This window comes from Equus caballus, chromosome 24, assembly GCF_041296265.1.
Source record: "Equus caballus isolate H_3958 breed thoroughbred chromosome 24, TB-T2T, whole genome shotgun sequence".
Taxonomy (NCBI): domain Eukaryota; kingdom Metazoa; phylum Chordata; class Mammalia; order Perissodactyla; family Equidae; genus Equus; species Equus caballus.
Genome location: NC_091707.1, coordinates 38,552,291 through 38,580,130, shown reverse-complemented (window position 1 = coordinate 38,580,130; position 27,840 = coordinate 38,552,291). Strand labels below are relative to the sequence as shown.

The 27,840-nt window shown below is 35.7% G+C and overlaps 1 protein-coding gene across 12 annotated transcripts in view; it reads left to right on the top strand.

The window, feature by feature from the left end:
• Positions 1-27,840, top strand: part of CEP128 (centrosomal protein 128) — a 381,907-nt gene that overhangs the window by 15,551 nt on the left and 338,516 nt on the right. For 11 of the 12 annotated variants that reach the window (XR_011431914.1, XR_011431913.1, XR_011431912.1 and 8 more), the window contains 6 exons: positions 1,147-1,305; positions 2,999-3,085; positions 16,034-16,160; positions 17,226-17,344; positions 20,395-20,486; positions 24,413-24,485. Coding sequence is in view for 8 of the 12 variants with exons in the window: in XM_070249369.1 (XP_070105470.1) it covers positions 1,162-1,305; positions 2,999-3,085; positions 16,034-16,160; positions 17,226-17,344; positions 20,395-20,486; positions 24,413-24,485 (642 nt within the window). In the remaining 4 variants the exon portion in view is untranslated. Of the gene's footprint in view, positions 1-1,146; positions 1,306-2,998; positions 3,086-16,033; positions 16,161-17,225; positions 17,345-20,394; positions 20,487-22,604; positions 23,619-24,412; positions 24,486-27,840 lie in introns of those variants that run through there. The other variant, XM_023628204.2, reaches the window with a different exon arrangement.

Genomic DNA, 27,840 nt, shown 5'->3' with positions numbered 1-27,840 from the left:
CTTGCTTATCTTTTTATTTAGTTTTATCTAACATTTTAAAAACATGACTGCTTTCACTAAATGTTCTAGGATCTATCCATATTTAGCAAATTCTCATTATCTTTACTTTAGATCTCTGGTCATGGACTTCCCAGATGCATTCAGAATAAAGATCCAGAAAGTCCAGAATGGTCTAGATCATCAAAGAAAGGTTTCATCACATTGTATTTAATAAACCAGAAAAGAAAATGGTCATATGGATTTTAGGAAGATTGTAACAATTAATGTTAAAATAAAGATTAAGTAATGCTCAACTAAGAATGAAGTTATTGGAGTACTCAATAAACTTTCACTGTTGATCAGTTGAGTTTTCTCTGTTGCTTCTTTGTTCTAAATATATTTTGTTTCTTCAACTTCTGTAAAAGGTTTTCTGAAACTTTTGAGATTGTCTTGCATGGAAAAACTTTGTTTTGCATTAAACAGAAAATTGCGGTAAGGATGGGAGGAAAGCATATTTAGAGAATTTTCTACTGATGAAATTGTGCTCAGGATGTTTGACTTTCTATTCTGTGGAGATGTTGAAGATGCCATCTTCTCACATATTCGTTATTGTGGAATTGTACTTCTGTTACAGCGTTTTAAAAATTCTACTGTATTTTAAATTAAGGTGCATGAGTGTTCACTGTACACTGAGTGGGATTCCTTTATTTTAGGTTGTTCTGTGTGCATTGTATTTTTGTTTAAAGATACATGTGTTCTTACAGCTTAGTAGAATGGACCTCAGACTGATAATGAGACTTGCAGGACCTAGCCTTAGAGAATATCTTTTTTTTTTTCATTGTAGCGATACCAATCTGTCCCATTTAGTATGTGAAAGTGCTTTTAAAATTTAGAAGCATTGTACAAAACTTAACAATTGTTCTTATTTGGAGTTGTAAACATGACTAAAATTATATCTGAGGAATTACTCTTTTAAATCAGAAAAAAACAGAGGGAGGAGAATTACGTGGGGAAGTGACGTGCTTTCAATCTTTGTGAAATTAGAAATTATGATATGCCAAAGGACTAATGCAATAAATACTTAAAAATATCAAAAAGTAAGTAGTTAATCTCTTATTTTCATGCTCTTTGCCATTTGATTGACCTTGACCTGGATTTATTTTTAAGGATTTGTGTACATCAATGGCAGAATCCTCCAGTGATTCAGACCACTTCCGCTCTCGTGACCGATTGAGTCGATGGGCTGCCAGGTCAACACACAGGGAAATGCGAAATCCTACAGTAGACGTCACCAAGAAGGTCAACACTATAACAAGTACTTTACAGGTTAGTTTAACAATGGTTGCATTTAATAGATTTTAGATAGTTTAAGCTGAGACATAGTTTTGGTCAATGTATTAGCTTTTTTGCTGCTGTAACAAATTACCACAAACCTAATGTCTTAAAATAACAGAAACTGATTTTCTTATAGTTCTGTAGGTCAGAATCTGACACTGATCTCATTAGACTAAAATCAGGGTATCTGTAGGGCTACATTCCTTTCTGGAGGCCCTAGAGGAATATCTGTTCCTTTGCCTTTTCCAGCTTCACCAGGCTGCTGTGCCCCCTTCCTTCATCTTCAAAGCCAGCAAGGGTGGGTTGAGTCCTGCTCACATCACATCACTGATGCTTTTCTGCTTCCCTCTTCCACTTTTAAGTGATGCTTGTGATTACACTGGGTCCACCCAATAATCCAGAATGATCTCTCTATCTCAAGGTCCTTAATTTAATCATGTCTGCAAAATCTCTTTAACCATGTGCGGTAACATACACACAGGTTCTGGGGATTGGACTTGGACATTTTTGAGGCCGTTATTCTGCCTAACACAGTCAGTAAAGATGTTTGAAATATATGACAGGTTATGGAAGTGTTTTGGGAAAAGGCAGTATTTCCAAATAAAATTTTGTGGGAGTGAAACCAGTAAAAATTACCATAGTTTAGTTTCCTGTGGACATGTGCCTTTAGAGAAAGGGCTCATATTTTGGGTAGGTAGATTATTCATGGCTGAATAATCTTGAGATGCTATTTTGATCCAGAGGCTAACCTTTGACAGAGTTTGGAAGTTTGAGTGGAGGCAGTTTACATCCTCTCCATGGAAAGGGCTTGGGGAAAGAGGTGGGAGAAGGGTAGCACAGTCACACTGGGAACAAGAAAACTCAGAAATAGAATTTTTCCCTACCCATTAATCCCTTACTTTTGCCTTGCTTGATTAAATATGGATTCGGGCTTTTAATTGCTTTGGGTTAGTGTGCTTAGATAAGAAGAGGCTCATTTTTGGTGGAGAGGCTGTAATTTGATTTAAAACTCAAAGCTTTTTCTTTGTAAACTTATTTAAACTAACATAACCATGGATTTTTGGAATACAAATGCTTGTACTTTCCCACCAATGAGACACATTAGTAAGTATATAGTTTTGAAAGAAATGCCGCCATTAATGTCTCAGGCGAAACCTGGCCTATTTAAGTGGAAACCATTTTTACTGTGATTATAACTAAATTTGTTGTTTATACCTAAAGGTTAAATCATGTCTTTTTTTCTTTTCTCTTCATCAAGTTTTGAGGTGAAGTGATAATTGAAATAACGCTGATCCTAATGATTTGCTTCTCTTGTACGCAGTCTACTGGACTTGTTCTTTTAGGACTCCTTTTCTATAAAGAGGGTGTGAATTAGTTGAGGCATACAAATTGATAATGAGGAGTCTTTTCGATTTATGATTTTGTTGCTGACTTCCTATGGAACCTTGGATAAGGATTTAACTTATGTGCTTCAGATTATATACAAGTGAATTGCAGATGGATTTTGAATTTCTCTCTCAGTGTTGTTAATAAGATTTATTTGATATTTATGAACAGTGTTGATATCCAACTTAACTGTGATGTAAATTGTACCTTTTCCAAACAGTTGACTTAGCCATTTGGCCTAAATAAGATTGATTGGGAAAAACTGGAACAATTAATAAAGTACCTTTTCTTTCTTAAGGATACCAGTCGGAACCTGCGACAAGTAGACCAGATGCTTGGACAGTATCGGGAATATAGTAACGGACAGGCGGGTGCTATAGAACACGTAAGAATGTTTACATATATTTGCGTTTTCTCTTACCCACGTTTTGGACATGCAGTTGTTGAGGGGTACGGATGTGAGCTAAAGGAGATTACCATGGTGAACAGCTTCAGCTTTTAGACTGCTTTACTATTTTGTAGTTTAAATTTAGGTTAGCTTGTCAGATGGATGGCCAACTAACCTATATAGATTAGATTCTTTTGAATTTGAAAGCTTTACGTGAGAGGGGGAAGAATTCAGGACATGAATTAAACTGAGACTTACTAAATTTGGGCTATAGATAGCCCTAATGGGGAATTAAGAATTTTAAGGATGGTTTATTTTAAAGGAGTACATGCTCATCATTCAAATAAATAATAAAACTCCTATCTCATAGCCCTTATCAGTCTCACTCCAAAGGGGTAGCAATTTTCACAGTTTCTTGTCTGTCTTTCCAAACATTTTCTATGCATGTATAAGCATATGGGTGATTGCTTTAAAAACTGGAATCGTACAAAATATAATGTTATGTAACTTTTTTCATTTAATAATATATATCATTTCCATATAACTCAGTAGCTCTACCTCATTCTTTTGAACAGTTGTATAATATTCCATAGTATAGATGTGTACAGTTTTTGGTGGTTGTTGTAAACAATGCAGCAATGACCATTATTGTACACATATTTTTGTGTAATCACGTGTGATTCCTGGAAGTAGAATGGCTGGGTTAAAGGACATGTACACTTACAAATTTGCTAGATATTTCAAAATTGCCATTTCAGGGATGTGCCAATTTATACTTACTTCACATGGGGATGTAAGAAGGAAAGATACCCCAGAATTCTGGAATGAAATGAATATTTTTTATTAATATTTTGCTAATTTTATCTCTATTTCCTTCTTTTGGAATTTGGTAACTCATCTTCTGTAAACTCTTGGAAAACCAATTAAATTTTTTCCTTTATGTTTCCAATTACGAGTACACACTTTAATGAGAAGACTAATATTACATTTGTACTGTGATTGTTTTATATATATCTGTGCTGTACTAAATTCTTACATAACTTCCAAGTTGTAATTGATGATTTGCTATTTTCTCTTTACAAAGCAAAAGAAATTATTATTTGCTGGTAATTGGAAGCTAATTGCTTAAGCACAAGGAAACATATCTTCTTCATAAGGTTTTCTACTACTTTCATTTAGAAAATAAACTTGGACTTTCTTGCATCTACAAATTTTTTATGATTTATGATGTATTTGACAGAGCCGTAGATTTTGTATATTTTGGCAGCTCATGAAATGTTTTAGACTTAACCACCTTATTAATAATGGGAGTTAATTCTTTGCTTTTTAATTTATTAGTGAAAAATTAAAACCATTATTAAGTAGTAGCAGAGAACAAAGTTACTTTGTCATGTTGACTATTAGATGCTTATTTATGGTAGCATATTTCCTTTGAATTGAGCAGTTGAGAAATGCAATTATGTATTAAAGAATTTCTGAACAGGTAAGCATTTAAAACACAAAACATGTTCTACTGTGGCACTAAGCTTCTGTGGTAGGCCTAGAGTTGAATAATGCTGAACTCTGGGGGAGTGGTTTTATTCATGGCAAATACATAAACTCAAGTCTTTTGTTTCCATCTGAGTTGTAAATATATAGAATGCAAAGACACTCATTTAAAAAATAAGACACAGGAGAGCAAGAGTCTTTCCTTTTGATTCAGCCTCTTTCTTGGTCTGGTCTAGAGTCTCCTCCTTAGTTTTCCCAAATTGTTGTTCAGTCAAAACAGTTGGTTCTCAATGACCCGTCCCTCCAGCATACCTGAGGAGTATGTCACCCTCTGCCTTATGTTATCCTCACTTGATAGAGCAATGATTTTCACCCTGCCAACTGTAAGTTACCTGGGGGAGCACTCGCCGTACTCTGTGGGAAGATATGCAGCTCAGAAAGAGTATTTCTCACAACAAGTGATTCTGATGGCTTCTTGATGAAAACTGCTTTCTGAGCATTAAAATATTTACTGTTGTAGAAAACATCATACCTAAAAATGAGTATATGTGATATGCCAGCTGTCATGTGACTTATCTGAATCTTTCTATTCATATTCTTTAAGTTCTTTAAGTACGTGGTAGAATTATCCTTCCCCTCCCCTTTAATTAACGTATGTTCTGTTTAGGGAGGGATCCTGGAGGTGATTTTGTTTTGTTTTGTTTTTGAGACCATCCTGCAACTTATAGAAGTACTGTTACTGTGGAACCTGCTTTTTTTTTTTTTTTTTAACATCCTGTAACAGGTTAATCCATTTCAACCAATCTTCAACTGTTAAAAAATTCTTCCATGCTAAATAGCCATTGCCTCATTGAAATTAGCATTGAATTAGCATTTCTCTTTTAAAATATAAGCGATTTCCTAGAAAATGAGATCAAGTGTTTTGCTCTAAGGAAGACAAGAACTTTTATTATTAACTTAGATTGTATAAATGGTTCTAGTGCTAAACCTCAGGAAATTGATATAAGTGGCATATATGCATTTAAATATTTATTTTATTGGTGTTTAACTTTGTGAACATAGTTTGCCGATGGGTGAGGGCATATATGAGTAATGGGTGCAGTGTTTTCCTCCTGAGATGATCTCCCCCAACAAGAGAACTGTGAGAATTATTCCTGTTGTTTTGGAGGGCCTAAGGGTCAAGAGTCATGTTGGGTCACTTTTTTGACAACTTTTCCTTGAAATATACATAATTTCATTTCACTGTTGTTCCCTTGAATCTTGATAACCTCCAAATCCTAAACTTAATTCTTTGCTTATTATGTGAGAAAGCTACTCTATGAAGAGTTGAGCAGTGTTTCAGCATCAGTGATGGGGTCCGTGGTGTGTCATAGAGAAGGAGCACCAACCTTTTCGTAGTCTCTTTAGGAATTTCTCCATAAGCTTAGTGTATCCCAGGCACTTTTTTAGATTAACTCATTTAATTCTCTCAACAACCCTATTAGGTAGATACTATTATTATCCTCATTTGCAAGATAAAAAAACTGAGGCACAGAATGGTTGCTGACTTGCCCATGGTCTCACAGCTAGTCAGTGACAGAGCCAAGGATAGGATGTTATCCCCAAACCTAGCATCAGGATTCACTTACCTCATTGAGTCATGGTTGCTCACATTTTCGTGATGCTGTGAGTTTATATTTCTGAAAATTGAGATTTTTGGATTCAAAGTTTGAAGGGTTATATAATTTACATTGATAAACTGGATTTTGGAGATTATCTTAACTGATTGAAAAACAGAAGGCTTCTGTCAGATAAGTCATTAATATTACAGCTGGTACAAGGTCCAGAGTGAGAGTTAGATGGAATAAACACAGAAACCGAATTAGGAAGAGATCTGGTGCTGAGCTAGGATTGGCATTGGCGGATTGTCAAAGTTGGCAGTTCCAGCTGCCACTTAGGCAGTGTGGTGGATTCTGCAAGTTGTCTACACCAGCATCAATTTTCCCCCTGTTTCTAAGTAACAACCATTGATTTTTCACTAGGCTTTCTGGCAGCCATTCCATCCAGTGAGCCATATTTAGTTGGATAGTATGACTTAGGATCTTTGGGCTCAGTGAACTCATGACCTTGAGGAAGTGTCATCCCACATTATTTCTCATGCTGTAAATTTCTTGGAAGTTCTGAGAATATTTGGACCAAAGAGTACATGTGGGGAAGGTTTTATTTGAGAGCTTACTGTGAAAATTTGGAACATATTATACTCCTGTGTTAAATAGTGCAATTGATTAGCTTAGCGTTTAGAATATTTCTAGAACTGTGTGTTCCTATTCATGAGTGAACAGGTCTGTTTTTGTGTTAATGCTATAAAAATGGAATGCCCTCAAGAAAGAATAATCAACATAAAAAGTTAATACCTTCTGGAGTGGAAATTTGGACTGCAGCTGATGAGGTTAAAGTAGTTAATATTGGGTATAAAAGAAAAATACAGTTCTCTTGATTCAAATCAATAGATTCATTAATTTCATTTTTAAGGTAAAGATTGGTTAAAATATAGTAATATCAAATTAGAGCTTAGAGGCTTGCATTAATAGGTAATTTTTCTTCCAATTAAGTATTCTGATTAAAATTTCCCCTTTGGGAGTAATAGGATGTTACCAACTGGCACATAAACTTTGGAAGAATTTGAATGTTAAACAATGAAGTCCAGGTTTTTTCTTCTATTCAATGGGTTTCAGTTGTCAGATATATTTAGTGACATCTCAGAAGCATGATGGTAAATCTTTACAGCCAGGCACAAGCCACTTGTAATATCCCAAAGTTGAAGGTATCTGCCCCTTTCTTTCTGTTTGAGTTTTACGAATTGTCCTGAAGGTGAGAGCTGTCCCAGTCTTTTAATAACTTTAATGTGAAGTAGTTGGAGTCAATGGGTAAGAAATTATAATCAAACAGTTAAATTCTGTTAGGACCTTCTCTTTGTAAATATATTTCAGATCTTTTTTTTGAGGAATATTAGCCCTGAGCTAACTACTGCCAATCCTCCTCTTTTTGCTGAGGAAGACTGGCCCTGAGCTAACATCCATGCCCATCTTCCTTACTTTATACATGGGACACCTACCACAGCATGGCTTTTTGCCAAGCGGTTCCATGTCCGCACCCAGTGTCCGAACCAGTGAACCCTGGGCTGCCGAGAAGCAGAACATGCGAACTTAACTGCTGTACCACTGGACTGGCCCCCTATTTCAGATCTTAAGAATTAGGTTCTTAGAGTCTTATGTTTAAAATTTTATTACCAAGTCTCTCCTGAAACTACTGGACAACAGAAGAATTTTTCCAGATTTTGGCTTTGAGGCTAGTGGAATAATGTCGACTTTGGAGTCAGACTTGAAATTGGATCCTGACGTTTCCACTAGAATTCATCTCAGTGACTTTGGGCAAGTTATTAAACCTTTCTGAACTTGAATTTCATCATCTGAAAAAAGAATATAATTATATATCCCTTATTAGAACTAACATTTATTGAAGTGGTCACACTGTTTAGACACTTGATAAACATTTATGTTTTCGTTACTTCTTTCATTCATCCAGTAATCCCTACCATCAGCTGTTTTCCATGTTCTTATTATAGTACTTGCTACTTTACAGGCACTCAGTACATGTTGCTTTCCTTTTCTTGAATTCATTGGGCCTAACTTCAGTTTTAGGTACATATCGTTGTAACTGTAAACAGCATAATGTGTTGCAACATCTTCAACGATATGTGTATCTGATTATTTTGACTTCAAAGTATATGCTAAGTTAGACAGCGGAAATAATACTGTGCTTTCCCCTTCGTATTTTCATGAGTGTGTTGTCTGTCCACCCAAAATATAGTAATGTGCTATTAAGAGTGCCTTCCAGTTTCCATGAGTGCTTATTTATTGACATTCAAAATACTATGTAGAGATATTTTAGAAATTCTTTAAAAATTTTGGTTAGAATATGTGTGATATATGAGCTTTGAATATATGGAATTGCATTTAAAAATAAGAGTTACATAAATAAAAATGATGCATCATTTGAAAGAAAATTTCTGAATTTCAGGAATCTTATTATGGGCTTATATTTCCATAAATCAGAATGTGGAGAGAGGTTAGGCAGAGCAGCTGGAGCTAGTGATCTTCTGGTAAATAAAAAATAAAATAGCAGCAACCATTTAAAGAATATATTTCAGCAACAGATGGTGGGACCAGAAAAGAACGCAAGCCATAAATTTGCACTCTTGTTTAATTTTACAAAACTCTCCTCCTCCTCCTCCTCTTCCTTCTTGTTTTAATAGAAGATAAATAGACTGTAAGGAACCAAAATAGAGCTGATAAAATTAACTCTACAACCCATCTATTTTGCAATCTGTTGCCACATAAACCTTGACATTCTGTAGAGAAGTAGGCAGTGAAGGAAAGCCAAGCGTAAAGCACTTAACAGAGTACCTGTGGATGAAATTATTATCCTGGACAAAATTTTTAAAATGACCTTTATTCAGCCTTCTACTTTTGCCCTGGATTTTGCCAAGCTGACTCCTTAACATCTATAAATCAAAGTATTTCAGTGTTTTCCTGTCAACGTTGTAGGTGTATTTAAACTTACAACACAAACTGTCCCCATGGTCACCAGTGCTATATACATTGTGAATATTTGCTAACTACTGATGTTTACAATTTCCGCTCAACTATGCAGCTAAGTGAATGCAGTTATCTATACATGACCAAATTTGCATGCATTTTTGTATAACCTGTGTTATGTTAGGGGTTATGTTTTCTTGGTATGAAAATAAGGAAGAATTTGGAGTAAGAAAGTATGTGAAGAAACTAAATAGATTCTTTAAATGGTTTCCAAAATTCAAGCCTAGTTTAAATTGCAACATTTAGAATTTTTACTAAGTTGTTGCTGGCTCTTTTTTCTTTTTACGTTGTGTTTTTCATTCGTATGGAAGCTAATTAGTTGATGCATATTTGGTAGCTACTATATTTATGTGTAAGTAATCACTGTTCCTAGTTTATTTCTGTTATGGTCTCTGTGGAATAATGGTGGATATCTTTTAAGACTTTCCTAGTGACTATTTTTAATGTGATTTTTCTTCTCTCGATGAGCTTAGTCAGGATGGGATTCGTTTTGTTGTGAATGTGAATATATGAGACACACTGGTTATTAGTGAAGCAGTTACTGATGCTGTATATTGACCAAGGAAGTGTATGCATGTGGTTCTTTGCCATTTCTCACCTTGTCTTATTCAAGCCAAATTTTATTGAATGATTTATTTCTTAGGCATTCTTGATACTGTTTGTGGAGTTAGTGCCTAGTTTCCCAGCTGTTTACTATTGCTTGGAAACCTTACCTTTCTAGGGACTGGTCAAGAAGCTTACGATTATGAATTTTGCAAAGTCAATATTTTTCACTTAAAAAAACAAACAAATCAGAGTTCTGGTCCCAGGTGAGATGGAGTTAGCATACTCTTCCACTGAATACGGCTATAAAACCTCTACTGAATTCACGAAGCAGTGATTTGAACTGTTTGAAAAGTAAATACAGGCAGTCCTTGTTGCATGGTTTTGACTTGCATGAATTTTATTACTCTGATTTGGTCAAATAACACCAGTCTGCAAACAACACAATTCAAATTTCAGTTAACACAGTGTATTAACCACGAGTACTAGAAAAAGTACAAACCTTGCTGCCAGCTCTTCAGTCCGCATGTTACGATGTGAATAACAGATCACTGCTTCTGAAGTCTGTTGCTGATTGGTCACAGAAGGTGAAATGTACAGCTGTGTTGCTTCCTTGTCTCCTAGTGATAGACCTGCTTGTATTTTACAAAAGTAAGTAATAATAAAAAAGGAATTGGCCAACAAAAATGAAAGTACAACAAAGAAATGAAAAGTGATCCTGTTGAAAGTGAAATTTGAATCATATTATGGAGGAGTTATAGTGGAGTGACAAAGAAATAGCTGATAGTGGGAGTAGTGACCTTGCTGCTATTCAAGGGTCCCTAGATAGACAGCTGGAGGAATTTAGTGAAGTTATTTTTAGAGAATGACACATTCTTCTAAAGAGCTTTTCCAGATTAAAACATGCTATTTCTTCATTCCATTTATCTTTCGCTTTTATATTCATTGCCTACAGTGATCATAATAAAAATTACCATTTACTGAACAAACTAATCTCCCCTAGGCATTGTTCTAGTTATCCTATATTCATTGTCTTATTCCATCCTCTGAATACAATGTATGCTAAAGTTCTTATCTGATAGGACGTGAAATATGTAGACAGGAGCAGAAGCAGAAGCTGAGGAAAGCACTGCCAGGCTTCCCTCTGGTCCTTCTGAATCGTGATTTTTTAACGATCACATCTCTTATTTGGTGTACCCATTGCTGCTTGGATGATCTCCTTTTGTAGATTTGGTTTGCAGTGTAGTCACTCCTTTCAAATTACATGTTTGTTTTTTTTTTTTTTTTCCAATTCATTATCTTGATTTATATTTTGTCTCTAAGCAGAGTTTTTCAAATAGAGACATCACAGGGCTTTCAGAGATCTCTATGCAAATTTTAAAATTTGATATTTTTATTTTAATGTTAATCTAAAAGCTTATGCAGTTTTTAAAAATTTCATTTATTTGCTACTTTCCAAAGTAATGAGTTGGTTCCCCAGCATTCTCTAGTGGTGACCAATGTCTTTTTTCCTCCTTGAGTATCATTCACTCACAAATTTATGCATATATGAAGTGTTTTAATCTATTGTAGTTAATATTTCTATTGATACTCAAGTTATTTCATCTTTGGCTTGAAGGAGACTTCTCAACTGGGCGTCTAAGTTTAAAGCATGTCTTGACAATTTGGATAAGCACCCTTATAAACAAGTATTGCCATTCAATTTCAGTGCCCAAGTTTTATGTATATTCATACTGGTACCTAGTAGTAATGCTTCAAGTGTTTTAGTCTAATATCAAATGAACCAGTGGTAAAAGAATAGACCTACTATGTGAATGATACATTTATATTGAGTTGAGGTGAAAACATGTCATAGCATGTTCTATGATGCTCATTTTGCGGTATTTCAGATAGGGGAAAGTGGGGGAAATGAAGTCATCACTTGGTACGTGGTGAGGTAGTCATGCTAAACTCTTCGAGTCTGCACCACGGGAGTCAGTACAGTACCACAGTCTCATGTGGAGCATTGATTTAGTTTTAGCAAAATGGCACCCTCCATCATAGTAAATTAGTGTTAAATTGAGTTTTATTAGTGTTGCTTTGTTTTTATTTAATTTCAAGTTTGATTCGCTTTTGCACCTAGCTAGGAGTTGTAATTTTAAAGAGTTTAAAACAACTTTTACAATTTTGAATCTTTTTATCTCTTTGTTTTTGTACTTTAGGAGTGATCAAATTGGATTCATACACCATGATTAGAGATTTTGTGCAGTGTTTGTTGTACTGCTGCTACTTTAAGTGTAGATTTTAATGCTATTACATTTTTAGTTTTGTTTCTTAGATGGAGGACTTGTTTTTGCCACAATATTTCTAGGAGTAGTTAAAAAAAAACTTTATCTTACTCATTTACCTTTTACATTTCACATTTTGGCCTTTACATATCAGCCTGTTTATCTGTTCAATGGCTTATGATGTTATCTTTTTAGAGTTTTAAAATGAGGTTGCCAAATAGTTTGTCAAAATTTTTATCTTATTTCTGAAATGAGTAATTTTCCAACATCTGTTATTCCTCCCAGATTTTGGGGGTAATGTATCATTTCTCTTGTTCTGTAATATTTTTCCATATGTTTCATGGTGTTATTTGTTGTTGTTGTTGGCAGGGATAGTGTGTGTGTGTGTGTGTGTGTGTAAGTGTAAATTCATTTTATTTATCAGCTTTTAGTTAAAGCTCAGGATTTGTTTGCAAATAATCCCACATAAAAAGGAGATTGGCAAGTTCTGCTTCTGGCATTGGTAGATAAGATTATTTTGGATTAACTCTCCTACTCACAACAACTCGAAAGGAGGAAAAAAAAGTAAAATATAATATTATGAGCCCATCAGAGAACTACCAAAGCAGTGGGGAATTTGTAGTCAAAATCTGGCAAAAATGGAAGTCCGGAAAGATGAGTCCTGCTTTTGGGACTCTTCCTCCCTCATGGCAGTGGCTGATTTCAGAAGAGGTGGCTCAGAAGCAGAGAGGCTAGCATCAGAGCCATCAACAGACTCAGGAAGCTAGAGACTAAAACTGGAGTTCACGAGCCCTCCAGCTTTCAGTTGAGACCCCAAAGGGTGATGGCCTATGAAAAATGGTGAATTGAAAACAAGAGAAGTGATAAACTGAAAATAGAGCAGCCCTGATGGGGACAGAAGCCCAGCTTTGAATCATCTCAGTTCCTAACGGGATGAAGTTGGGTTGGGTTTCCTAGTGACTCTAGCCTAACTTCCTGGTAGAAGCAAACCCGGGTCCCTTCTGAAGGGAGAGGTCATCATCCAGAGCTTTAAATAATCTCTACAATTTTCCATATATAGTGTCTATCACATGATTAAAAAACTACTCAGTCATAAGAAAATACAAGAAGTGACTGAAAACCAAGGGAAAAAACAGACGATAGAAACATGTGGGATTATAAAATAACCATGATTAACCTGTTCAAGAAATTATGAGACAAGATGGAGAATTTTGACAAAGAATTGGAAACTGAAAAAGAACTAAATGAAAATTATAGAAACTGAAAAATATAATGAAAAGAAGTGAACAAATAAATAAATTTTATACAGCCATCAGTGGATGGATTAAAAAGCAGCTCGTGTACAGTTGAAGAGAAAATTAATGAATTGAAAGATAGGCCAGCATAAGATCTGCAAAAAGAAGAATGGAGGAATGAAAGGATGAACAACACAGAAAAGAGCATTGATGACGTATGGCATGAGCTAACATCTGCTGCCAGTCTTCCTCTTTTTGCTGAGTAAGGCTGGCCCTGAGCTAACATCTGACCCCATCTTCCTCTACTTTATATGTGGGATGCCTGCCACAGCATGCCTCTGGATTTCCAGATGGAGAGAGAAGAGAGAATGGGGCAGAAACAATGTTTGAAGAGAGGATGCCTGAGAATTTACAACAATGAAAGATACCCAAGCTACAGATTCCATGATCTCTGTGGGTCAAATGGGATAACTACAAATAAAACTGCACATAGTCATATCATAGTAAAACTGTTGACAATCAAAATCAAAGAAAAAAATCTTGAAAATAGCCAGAGCTGAAAAGGGAAGATTACCTTCAAAAAGAAGCAATAATAAGAAATGACAGCTGATTTTCCTTCTAAAAGGATACTGACATCAGGCTTAGCTTGAAACATGTGAATAATAAAGATAAACACAGGAGAACTTAATAGGACTGGTTCTGTCAGTACCTTGTGTGGTCTAAAGTCATTTTATATTTCTAGTCTTTTTCTCATGTTACAGTTCGGATTTGAGCTTTTAAAAAATTTTTGTTTACCTGAACTTCAATTTTTTTTTTTTTTTTTTGGTGAGGAAGATTGGCCCTAGCTAACATCTGTACCAATTCTTCCTCTATTTTGTATGTGGGATGCCACCACAGCATGGCTTGATGAGTGGCATGTAGATTTGTACCCGGGATCCAAACCTGCAAACCCTGGGCCGCTGAAGATGGAACACATGAACTTAACCACCATGCCACTAGGCCAGCCCCTGGATTTGAGCTTTTTACCTTTAACATTATTTAATTTTATTCTGAACCTTTTTCACAGATTACTGATATACTATTTTGTGTTCATGTGTAAGACCTCTAGTCTACTTATATGTTAGATACAGTTTTATTTTACTTATGTATAAATTACTCTCAAGATAGACCTTAGTTCTCCTGTCTCATCTGTATGTTTCCCTGGATTAACAGGCTGGGTCCTCCCGCTGGTGAGCACTCAGGCACGATGGTATCATATGTGTCCCAATTTAGGAAGCAGGGAACAGAGGGTGTAGAAATACTAGCTTTTTTTTTAGAAATGAGAACAACAGTAGAGGTAGATTCCTGAAATTCTAACTCTACTTCTTTTAATCCAGACTGTTTTAACCCTTGTTTTCCAGAAGAAGTAAATCCAGACAACCAAAATGAAAAAGGATTTGCTCATTTGTGACTCTTACTCTATGGCATCTGTGCTCTCCCTTCAGCCAAGGCTGCTTGCTTTCTGCACAGCCCCTTAAAGAAATCAACTTGTTCTCTCCATTAAATGATGTTTTATCTTTTATTTCATTTATTTTTTTTTGAGGAAGATCAGCCCTGAGCTAACATCTGCCAATCCTCCTCTTTTTGCTGAGGAAGACTGGCCCTGAACTAACATCTGTGCCCATCTTCCTCTACTTTATATGTGGGACGCCTACCACAGCATGGCTTGATGAGCGATGCCATGTCTGCACCCAGGATCTGAACTGGCGGACCCCAGGCTGCCAAAGTGGAACGTGAGCACTTAACCGCTGTGCCACTGGGCTGGACCTTGTTTTACCTTTTAATTCTGGCTGAATTTAGGAAACCCTATCTTCTCAATCAATTGTTCTGTTTTGGCATTCTCTTTAAAGAGTTATAGATGACTTGGTCTACGGAGCCATGCCTTATTTTTATTAACATTATTTTTTATTCATCCTTGGATGAGATATCTAGATCTGGAGTTTCCCAGCAATTCAGGGGGTTTGGATTTTCCTCGGCGTCTCTCTTCGTTCCCTTGGGTTTTAGTTGACTCCTCTTTTGAGGTCTGTAGCTGTGTACAGCTCTGAATGCTATTCTCAGTATTTATCGTGTTTTTATTTCATGTAGCTCTTTAGGTCTAAAAACATGTCTTCTTATATCCCCTGCTGGCTGACTCCCTAATAATCTGAAGAGGGCATTTGGACAGCTGTAATCCCTAGTACTAACAGTCTGACATCTGACCACATAGTTTTCTGAGATTTGAAGTCTTGAAGTCTTTGAATGAATGAAAGAGATGTTCTGATACAGAATTGGGCAGTGCACATTGTTTCAGTAATAACAGTTCCTGTGAAAGCTGTTCAGTTTCCTGTTTGTTACAGATCTGGGGTTTCTGCTGGAATGTTTAGAAGGGAGGAAGGCTTTCTTCTCTCTTTTTCTAATGTGTTGGCGTTATGGTTCTAAGCGTGGGTGGCACAGCAATAAAACATTTCAATCTGGTTTTGTAAGCCCTTAGATAGTGGACGTCTCCTCCACAATATGGTAATGGAAAGATGGAATAGGTAGTGACAGTGCTATTTAAAACCAGATGTTAAAATTTGTTCTTAAAATATTTATGTTTACTATTTTTATATTTCCTAACATAACTTAGTTCAAAATTTTCTTGGGTATAAATTCTCTTTGGGAACCCAAATATTTCAGAAATAGCTTTTCAAGTCTCTGGTCTATTTGTATTTGGAAACTGTTTAAAGAGAATAAATCTCCCTTCATTATATTCTTTAGTTAAAAGAAAGCTTGGAGCAATCAATAGGCCAACTGCGGAGTCAACGTTTATTGAGAAACTCAGGAGGGAGAAGTATTTCTGTTACAAGTCTGAGTGCAAGTGACCTCGATGGTGGCACTGTGACAGGTAAACTTTTCAGAGGTTCTGAAAACCCTTTTTATTTTAAAAATATTCCGGAAGTACGTATTAAATACATTTAATCGTTGGACAAATACAACCCATACATAAAGACATACAAATAAGGTGTTAGAAGATGCAGTCAAGGATTTCATAGTGAATATTTTCAAATATGTTCAACAAACTTTGTGATTCTGAGTCTGTTACTTCTGTTCTTTTCCAACTCCACAGACCACATAGACCTTTACCTGACAAAACTTGCATTTAATTGTTTGCCTTGCATCAAAACAAACACAAATAGAATTTACTGTGTGGTATACTTTCTGGATTGGAAGTCTTGTTTTAGTTTCATAGTTTTTCAAATGTCTGCTTATGAAATAGCCTATGACACTTGTTAAGAACAGGTGAATTTTATCTTTGGTGTGCAGCTAGATTTCAATGCTAGGTTATAGGTGATAACACTTAGTTTGCCTGTAATTAATCTTACTTATACTTTCCTTCAGCACTGAGGTTCATGTTTGAATGGAAAAGATTTAGAATAGAAAAGTCTGCAGTGAAGAGAGGTGATTAAATAGAATAATCATTAGTAGCTCATGTTGTTAATATTGATATTGATCGTCAGAATAATGACTAAAAATTGGACATGATTGACTATTCTTCTTTATGGTAGTTAGTTTTTATTGATTTTTAAATACTTTTCAGATTTTAGGTTAATTTGTTATTTGAAAAATTCTGTTTTATTATTGTTCAGTTATATTTTAGGGAGTCGTAAAAGTTACTTTTATTTAGCAATTTATTTTTATCTAAGAGAAAAATATTGCTTCTTTGAAAAGTATAGCAAATTAGGACTTTTGACGTGTTCTATTTCCAGGTTATTTCTGTTGTTTATTTTATCTGCTTTAAGAGCAAAATTAGTGTCAATTTTGTGGGATTTTATGGCCATAGCAAAATACTTGGGAAATATTCTGGGTTAAGGGTGCATGTATATATCCATGTCTGCTATGTGTTTACTGCGTAAAATTTTAAATTCTCACACAGTACTTTTCTCCTCTCTGTTTTCTTTCACTTGTAAAGAGAGCCACCGTTTTCCACCTACCTCACCTCTCAAGGACTATGGGGATCAACAGGGCATTAAACGAATTAGATCCAGAACTGGTGTCCGATTTGTTCAGGAGACTGATGATGTGGGCCAGGTACTTTGTTCCATTCTGTAATCTATATTCCTTACATTTTTATATAAATGACTAACACTTGAATTTAATGGCTATATTTTTACCAAGAGTTTGATCATTGGTAACTTTTTACTGATTTTTTTTTTTAAACCAAGTAAACTATTTTATTTTCAATGTACTAATTGTCATTATACGTTTATTTTGAATTTGGTTATGGAGGATTCTATTTTGTAGAACATTTAAAAGTGAGTTTAGTTGTCTAGGTTTTGTTTTCTTTTTCGGTTAGCTCACTCTTCTGTAAGCTCTGCTAAGTCAGCTACATTTTATTTTGCTAAGTTTAGTGTGGACAAGTTAGTCCTCGTGTGGTTAATGTATTGATTTTTCCGTTCATGTTTTTCTGATTCTTGAATCATTGATGGAGCCACTTTCTATTAAGCAAGAAATTCCATACTTTTTCTATGTATTCACTAAAGATTTTGGAAGTATTAGTGTGATGGACATATTTTTTCTGCTTCTTTAAACTTCTCCACAAGAGCTGAAAAAACATCTTTTTCATTGCCTTGGATAGCTAAGTTGATAAGGTCTAGGGGATGTTGCTGACCTTGACATCTTTGTTTTGGTAGTTTTAGGACTGAGGGCTCAAAGTTTGTTAGGATACTCATTGTAGCTTTCACTTGTTAGGGCATAAGATAAAGAGATAACAGAACTAAGTGCATAAGAAGACAACTTGTAGAAATTTTTCCTTGACTGTGTTATTTTTTGGTAGGTGCAACTTGCTAACATGGATTGTATGATTAAACCTAGAACAGAGTACGGTAGCCTATCGTTACTCATTTACTCTCTCATTCTATTTATTTGGCACCTGTGTCCTGGGACAGTGCTTGTGTTTGGAAACAGTGATAAGCAAAAACCTTGCCTTTTTGTGGAGCATAAGCTAGAGAGGGAGTTAGATATTAATCAAATAAGTATATAAATACACTCATAATTAAGAGCTAAGATGTGCACCTTAACAGAAAAAAGCATAGGGCTATGGGAGTGTGTGTAGTATAGGGGCCTGCCTAAGTCAGGGAAGGCTTCCTGAAGAAAGGCTGATTGAGTTGAGATCCGAAAGTGGAGTAAGAGACATTCAAGGTGGAACAAATACCTTGGCAGGAAGGAAGATGGCGCCTATGAGTAATTTAAAGAAGGCCATGTGGCTAAAGAAGTCTGAAGTGCTGAGACCACGCACAGCCCTGTAAGGGGGTGATAATTATTTTGAAAAGATCACGCTGGCTCTAGTGTAGAAAATGGAGTCAATGTTGGCAAACCAGTTCAGATATTGCTGTGTTCTGGGTGTGAGATGATAGTCACTTGGATTAGGATAAATGGAGTTGGAGAGAAAGGGGGTAGATTTAAAAGCTATTTAGTGGATAAAATGACAGATCTTGAAGATCAGATGACCATTTGGGAGGGTGAGAATGAGTGAAAAGGAAGTGTCAAGGTGAGGCCTAGGATTTTGCTTTGCAACACTGGAAAAAGTCATGATGGCAAAACCTAAGTGAATGGTCTGTTGTTCATCCACTATATTACCTCCATTTCTTTCTTTTTAATTCTTCTTTCTTATTTTAAGCCCATTTTCTTAAGATGGCCTTTAGCTTCACATGACTGTGTACTTCTTTTTTCTTTGTTCTTTTGAGGAAGGTTAACCCTGAGCTAACATCTGCCACCAATCCTCCTCTTTTTCCTGAGGAAGGTTGGCCCTGAGCTAACATCCATGCCCATCTTCTACTTTGTATGTGGGATGCCTGCCACAGCGTGGCTTGATAAGCAGTGTATAGGTCCACACCCGGGATCTGAACCGGCAAACCCTAGGCTGCCGAAGTGGAGCATGCAAACTTAACTGCTATGCCACCAGGCCAGCCCCGTGTGCACTTTCTTAATGCCTCAGTGCAACCTTATATGGTTTTGTTTCCCTGTCTGTCTCCCATGTTAAATTGAGATCCACTTGTTTCGTAGTACAGTGTTGGCACTGATTATTTTCTCAGTGTGCATTTGTTGAAATGAATCAATTTGTTGTTTCTGCAAAAGTCTATATAACAACATTTTTATTATAAATTTTAGTATACACATACATAAATAGCATACAAATTTACAATTAAAAGTACAATAATATAAATGAAAATCCATGTAGCCACTGTCCAGGCCAAGCAACAGAGCTTATTACACCCTCAAAGACTCTTTTATGCTCCTTCTTTCCCTAAGGGCTATCAACTATCCTGACTTACATTCGTGATTTTCTAGCTTTTTTTAAAAAGAAATCATTTTTATTACTTACATCTTGTTTAGTGTTGCCTGCTTTTAAACTTTGGATAAATGGAATAATACTGTCTTCTTCTGTAAGTTTCTTTTTCATTTGATCTTATGTTTTTGACATCCAGCCTTGCTCACGTGTAGGGAGGTTTGATCATTTCATTTTCGCTGCTGTACAGCATCCACTGGTGGAATACATTGCAATTTATTTATCTCCATTCTATTCTTAATGGAGTTTTGGTTTGTTTTCAGTGTTCTCATTATGAACAGTGCTGCTCCAAACATTCTCGTCCATGGTTCCTGGTGCATGTGGGCAAGAGTTTCTCTGCAGCTTGGGTTGCATGCTCTGGTGTGCAGTCTAGTTGAATAAAGTCCTATTGTAACACAGCCATGCTCTTTTGTTTATAACTACTTTTGTGCTATAATGCTAGGGTTGCGTATTTGTTACAGAGGCCATATAACCTGAAAGCCTGAAATATTTGCTGTTGTACCCTTCCCCGAAAAAGTTTGCTGACCCCTTTTCTAGGATATCTGTAAGGAATGGAATTACTGTGCTATAGAGGGTGTGATGGTTAATGTTATATATAGCTTTTAGAAATTGCCTTTCTTTGGAAAAAATATTTTATTTCTTTCGGAATAGACATTTATTTTATTCTGTCTTAGTAACATTATAAACTTTGAGCATTGTTGCAAAGAACAAGTTTTTATTCTGACCTTCAGTGAATCTTCGTGGAAGAATTCAACAGAATCCTAAATCGAGAACTATGTTTTGCCTTTTCTAGCTTCATGCTTTTCATCAGTCCCTCCGGGACCTCAGCAGTGAACAAGTTCGCCTTGGAGATGATTTCAACCGCGAGCTGGCCAGAAGAAGCCGGTAAAAGCAGAATATGGTTTTTGTTGGAAGCAGGAATTATTAGAATAATAAAATAGGTTCTGTAATTGACATGTTTACATGAATTTAAAAAATAGTGCTGTGTTTTCCTACCTGTGTTTTAAAATTTATTCATAGAACAGTTCAAAACCCTTTGAATTTAGAATGTATCATGACTCAATGTTAGAATTAATTTCATATTTTTAAAAACGTTTTAACTTATTATAATGGAATCTTGACATTATGGGGAGATACATTGGGAGACCTTAGCTAAAAGGTAGATTTGCAAATATATCGGAGAGGGAGAGACAGAGACCAACTGACTGACAATGGAGCTTTAAAAAAAAAAGGCATGGGGGCCAGCCAGGTGGCACAGGGTTAAGTTCACACATTCTGCTCTGACGGCCCCAGGGTTCGCCAGTTCGGATCCCAGATGGGGACCTAGCACCACTTGTCAAGCTATACTGTGGTAGGCATCCCACATAAAATAGAGGAAGATGAGCACGATGTTAGCTCAGGGCCAATCTTCCTTAGCAAAAAGAGGAGGATTGGTGGCAGATGTTAGCTCAGGGCTAATCTTCCTCAAAAAAAAAAAAAAAAGGCGTAATGTGAAATTCGTCAGTGGACACGAACCATTATAGAATCTGATATTTAGCTTTCGGTTGAAATCTTTGAAAGCCAGTGCTTTATTTCTGCCAAGTCTTTGCAGTTTTTTCAATTCTGGGTAGTCCCCAAGAAGTATCACTTTATTTAAAATTTCTTCACTGTTTCATTTTCATCAGCAGCAGTGACAGTTGACTTTCATTTGGAGGCCATATTTTTACAAGAAACAGATTTTTATTTCTTCTCCAGAGTCACGATCTATATATAGCAATGATTAGGGAACAACAAAGCTGAATTGAAATTCATTTACCAAGTTTACTTGCTAATTCCCACTTCAGCTAATGAAATCATTCCAGATACCGGTTTTGTTTTGCTATAGCAAAAAGAGTGCGAGTTATAAATGTTATATCTATGAATATCAACTGTAGTCTGCATAACTTATCTGCTTTTTTATGAGGAAGGCAGAAAATTTAATAATAAGAATTAAAGACCTCCCTATTACTGTTATTACTACTACTAGTTAATATTATTGAACACTTATGCCAGTTAGACTTAGGTTTAATTATTGTAGCACCCTAATGAGGTAGTCATTTTTAGGATGTGGAGACAGGGGCACAGAGAGATGAAGTAACTCAGCTTGCTGGAGATCAAACGGGGCTGTGGAGGAGTCAGAATTCAGATCTAGGCAGTAAGGCCCCAGGGTGTCTGCTCTTTACTGCTTATAGTACGCTGTGGTTCAAGATCATTTTCACATATAGCTGATATGAATAAAGCATTTAAATTTCTGAATTTTGAGCTACCCCATTGAGCTATATTATTAACTGATAAGGGTTAATTAATTTAGTACTTAGATATTTTGGACATCATAAAATCAGCAGACTGGCATCAGCATTCTAATATAGTGTTTTCTTGAAGTGGCTTTATTATGTAGTTTTTGCATATTTGGAGGAAGGGTACAAATTAAGCACTAAGAACATAGTTTCAGGAAATAGTTGTCCTGTAAGAAGATACAGGGGAAGTTGCAAGGATGATTTTCTTGATTAGCTGAAATGGTCATTTGGATGTGTGGTGATGGACTGGGAATCTTCTGATCCATGGGCCATACCATCTGGTAATAGTTTGTGTGACATAGAGGCATGTGTGAGGCAGAGAAACTTTATTTAACCCCAAATAGGAGTCAAATTTCTTGTGAAACTTGGTGGCTTAACTTTGTGAATGAGGAAAGTTTTAGTATCCAATTCTGCTTTGCTTGTACCACAAATTCTTAATTCATGTTTCTAAAAATACTGGGTAGGAAGTTGCTAGGTTTAACATTCTAGTGATTCAGAAAGGTTGGTATTCTCATTAATTACTGATTTTTTATTTTTCTTAACATTTATTGCAAAAGATACATTGAATAATAAAAGTAGACTGGAAAGCAAGCTTTTAGAAAGGATTAAATAAAATTAAATTTAGAACTCACCTGCTTTGGATGCTATGTGGAAAACTGATTTGAGGAGAGTGAGTTAGAAGACTTGCATTAGCACGTGAGAGATGATGGCTTGACCAGGATTAGGGCAAGGGAGAGGAAGACAGGAATGTGTTTCAAGATTTTCTTCTTGGAGATTGAAGAGATAGGATTTGGTAATAGATTGGTTATGGGGGCTAAGAGAGAATAAATCAAGGATGACTCCCAGATTTTTAAGTTTGAGTAACTATGTAGATGGTAATTCCACTTCCACCACTATGAAGACTGGTAGGGAGTTGAGCTATAGAAATTAAGAGTGTGGCCTTGGGTATGTTAGATTTGAGATGTCTGTGAAACATCCAAAGGTAAAATATGCAGCTAGATATTTACTCTAGAGCTCAAATTATATTTCTTAGAGTTATAAATTTAAGAGTGGTCAGCTTATAGAAATGATATTTGGAACCATGGAAATTGATGCTATCTAGAGAGAAACCGTAGGGAGAACATGAAAGACAGGGCTGAAAGCCAAGGAGTTCCAATATTTAGAAGTCTTATACACAAAGAGGAGCTGGCCTGAGAAGAACAGCTAGTGAGATATGGGAACTCCAGTAGCACATGGAACCACAGAGGCCAATAAAGAAGTACAAGTAAAGACTCTTTCAGAGATTTAGAGACTTAGAAAATATACCTTTAAGGAACTTCTTTCTGAGATAATTACCTAAATACATATAAGTAAAATAAGATGATAACCAAGAAAGAGGAAGTGATATAGGTTATAAGAAATAGTAAAACTGACCCAGAAATTCAGTGAAACTAATAACCAAAATCATAGCCATATAGCAGGCCCAGGAAGTATTCACTCTAAATTAGACGAGGAAGTAAGCATCCTTTGAAAAGAATGTAGTCAACAAGAATGGAGTAGGTTCTTAACAGATGATTCTATAAGAAGTGGGAGAAGAATATCAATGATGTCATAATTAAGGCCCATATAAGGCCAAAAGATAATGAGAAACTCTAGGAAAAAAAAACACAAGAAAGTTAATGATCCAAATATGAAGCTGACTAAAATGTGAGCATGATAGAAGGTAAGCAAAAAGCATCAATTTTCTATGACAGAATAATTTATAAAAGGTATAAATGTATTATGTAAGTTATGCAGGTAACCAATAGAAGAAGTAAAAATAGTAATAAGTTTATGCAAAATTGGACAGAAGTATCAGTGTGCTAAATATTCAAAACAGAGAGTCAGTTGAGAATGTATAGAGTTGAAAATGATGGAGATAACCAGCAAAAGAATTAAGAATGGAAATGGTTGAGCATGGTTGCTGGTTGGGGAGTGGAACCAGAGGAAAGGAAGTGTGATAGAGGAAGGGCTTTGCTTTTGTCTATAAGTTTTTCTGTGCTGTTTGATTATTTATCATGTATGTTATTAATATGATGGGAAAAAGGGTAGTGGGAAATAAGTTAGTGAGGATGGAATTTGTACAGCGTACTCTGATGTACTTTGATTATGAATTGCTGGAGAGTTTTGTCCTCCCTCTCATCTTTTCTTCTTAATTTAAAACGGGGGATATTGCAGCCTCTTTGTTTACTGAAGGTGATGTTCCACTATAGCATTGGTTCTCAAAGTGTAACCCCCAGATCAGCGCATCAGCATCACCTAGGAATTTGTAGAAATGCAGTCTTGGGCTCCATCGCAGATCTACTGATTCAGCAGTCTGTCTTTAACAACTCCTCCAGGTGGTTCGTAGGTTTGCTAACGTTTAAGAACCACTGCAGTAGAGTATTATGTAATAACATATTATTGTGTTTTAGATCTCACTAATTATGTGAAATTTCTTAGATAGCCAACTTAAAATATTTTTCTTTGTTTGCCTAGGTCGGATGCTGAAACAAAAAGGGCTTTGGAAGAATTGACTGAAAAACTAAATGAAGCCCAAAAACAAGAAGTGGTGAGAACTCTTTGTTTATAAAAAGTTTTATTTCATATGCAGATGGTAGAGAGAGTGGCTGGGCTGGTCGTAATCACAGTGAAGTTCAGGAGATTTTTAACTTTTTGGGTGGTATATGCCATTTTGTCTAAAAATAGAAGCTTCATGAATTTTAGGCATTTAAGTTTGAAATATTTGCCGTGGTAGTATATTAGAGATAGAATTTTTAGTTGTTTTAATTTTTAGTTTTATTATGAATATTTGAAAGATAATTTAAATTTTATTGACTCAGTGATTCTATGGCTTTTGTTAAATGAGATTTGAGAAATATAGAATTTTTTGGTAGTGACTCGGTAGCATTTGCCATTAAGTATTTTCAGGTCATCTCACTTAAGTGTAATCACAATTGCTATAAAGACCTCCTTGCTGTTTTCATTTGACTTGGTTGCCAATTGAAAATATCCCTAATTCTTGAGTTTCATTATCTCAAACTCAGATTGTTGACTTTCATTTTTCAGTGATTTCTTTTTATCAAATCACTATCCTTGGTGGAATTATGGTAAAAAATGAAGTACATATAGTGTTCATTTCTTTGCATCATCAGATTTTTTTTTTAGGAGAAAAGTATCAGTAGAAGTTGTCACAAAACTGTTGCAAAGTTTTCAATCTCAGGAGCAATGTGTATTGTATTCATTCATTTCCCACAATACCTTTTGCTTTTTCTAGACAAGGAATGGTAGCAGAATTTTTTTCTTAACATGTCTTATTCAAACTGAAGTTTTCCTAATAAAAGCAGATAACTTTTCTCCAGTTGTTGTTTACAATTCCTTACATAGATATGTTAAGTTTATTTTGGAGTTTGAATTTATTGGCCGCATACACTAAGAAATGGGTATACTCTATTTTCAAAGAGATCAACTTAGTTACTGCTCTTCTTGTGGTGAAATTTACCCATTTCAAAAATATGAATCAGCACCTGGGCACATGAAAGCACCTCCCTCGTGTGTTTTTGGTGCTGATTTCTTTGTGAAGCGCCCCAGAGAGGTGAAGATAAAGTGCCTGTCTTCTGTTGAAGTAGACGAAATCTTTGCAGATAGTGCATCATGATGTAGCATCTCATGTATAATCGGGATATGGGGTACTTCTTTTTTATAAATAAAGTACTAGAATTTTCCAGGCATACCAAGTGCACCTTCAGTTTAAACTGTACCAGTCTAAAATGTCTAAAATATTGTATACTTCAAAAAAAACCTCTTTTCTGAGAATAACAGATTGGTGCCTTTCTTAGTTAATTGCAGTAGTTCGCACAGCAAGAAATCTGTGCTGTTGTCTGATTTACATACTATCTAAACAGGAGTTGAACGCACACTTTTAAGAATGTAGTGCCAAGGTCCCGTATAACTTACTAAATGATCCTCTGACTCTTCTCATCTTCTCATCTAAATGATCTTGCTCTGTCTCAAGTGACAAGGGAAGCTGCTAAAACTATGTCTTCTTTTTTTTTCTTATTTTTAATTTAAAAAATTTGGAAGTATAACATACATACAGAAAAGTACATATATTAGTATACAGCTGGATGAATTATTACAAGGTGAACACACTCATGTAACCACCACCGGGATCTAGAAATAGAACATTACCGGTGCCCAAGAAGTCTCCTAATTCCCCTTCCAGTCACTAATTTTCCCTTCCTTTTTAAAGATATCCACTATTTTGACTTCTAAATCTATAGATTAATTTTGCCTGTTTTGAACTTTTTATATGAATGGAATCAGATAGGGCATTTTTTTTTGTGTTGTTGTAATTGTGATATTTCTGGGTGTTGTGTTATGTATTTGCAGTTTGTTCATTTTTATTGCTCTTTACTATTCCATTGCATCGATATACTGCAATATATTTTAACATTTTTTTGATGGATATTTGAGTTCTTTTAAATTTTGAGCTATTATGAATAACGCTGCTGTGATTAATTTTATTTATCATTTCAGTGCACATGTGCATGCATTTCTGTTGGTATATAACGTGGAGTGCAATTGCTAGATGCCTTCAAATTTGGTAGATACTGATAAACAGGTTTCCAAAGTGGTTGCAGTAATTTACACTCCCACTAGCAGGGTATGAGAAATCGTGTTGCTTTTCATCCTTTCCAACTGTTAGTATTATCAGTCTTTCAATAGTAGCCATTATATTAGGTCTTTATGGTATCTCACCATAGTTTTAGTTTGTGTTGTCATGATTAAGATGAGCATCTTTTCGTATGTTTGTTGGCTGTTGGCTGTTTTCTTTTCTGAAATGCCAGTATACTTCTTTTTAATTTAATTTAATTTTTTAATTTGAGGACGATTAGCCCTGAGCTAATATCCACTGCCAATCCTGCTCTTTTTGCTGAGGAAGATTGGCCCTGAGCTAACATCTGTGCCCATCTTCCTCTATTTTATATGTGAGATGCCCACCACAGCATGGCTTGATAAGTGGTGCATAGGTCTGCGCCCAGGATCTGAACTGGTGAACCCTGGGCCGCTCAAGCGGAGTGATTGACCTTAATCACTATGCCACCAGGCCAACCTCCCCAGTTTGCTGCTTTTGCCCATGTTTTTATTGGGTTGCTTGTCTTTTTGTTATTGATTTGTGGGGGGGTCTTTATATATTTTGTATATGGGCACTTTGTCAGTATTATGTATTACAGATATTGTCTCCCATACTACAGCTGTTTCTTTTCTTTTTTAAAACTCTCCTAATGGGATCTTCTGTTAAAATTTAGTCCAATTCAGATTTCCATATTTTCTTTTGTGATTGGTGCTTTTTTGACCTATTTAAGAAATTGTTCCCTATCTTAAGATCATGAAAATGTTCTCTTATGTAATCTTCTAGAAGCTTATAGGTTTTGCTTTCACACTAAGATCTAATATCTGCTTGCAATCAGTGTTTGTTTATGGTGTGAAGTAGGGGATCATACATTTTATATGGATATCCCATTGATTCAGTTTCATTTATTGAAATGACCACCCCTTCTGCACCACTTTTCAGTCCTCTCTTGGTCGTAAATCAAATGTTCATCTGTGCAGGCATCTGTTTCAGGACTCTCTGTTTGATGCTCTGGTTTATTTATCTATCCCAGTGCTCATATTATACTGTCTTGATTACCATTGCTTTATGCTAAGTTGTCATATGGTAGAGTAAGTCCTTTCACTTTGTTCTGCAAGCTTGTCTTGTGTATTCTTCACTTTTTGCATTTCCATATAAATTTTAGAATCAACACGTGAAATTATTTGAAAACCTGCTGGGATCTTGGTTGGATAACATTGTTTCTATAGGTCAACTTGGAGAGAATTGAACTCTTTACGATATTGAGTTTTCCAGTTCATGAACACAGCCG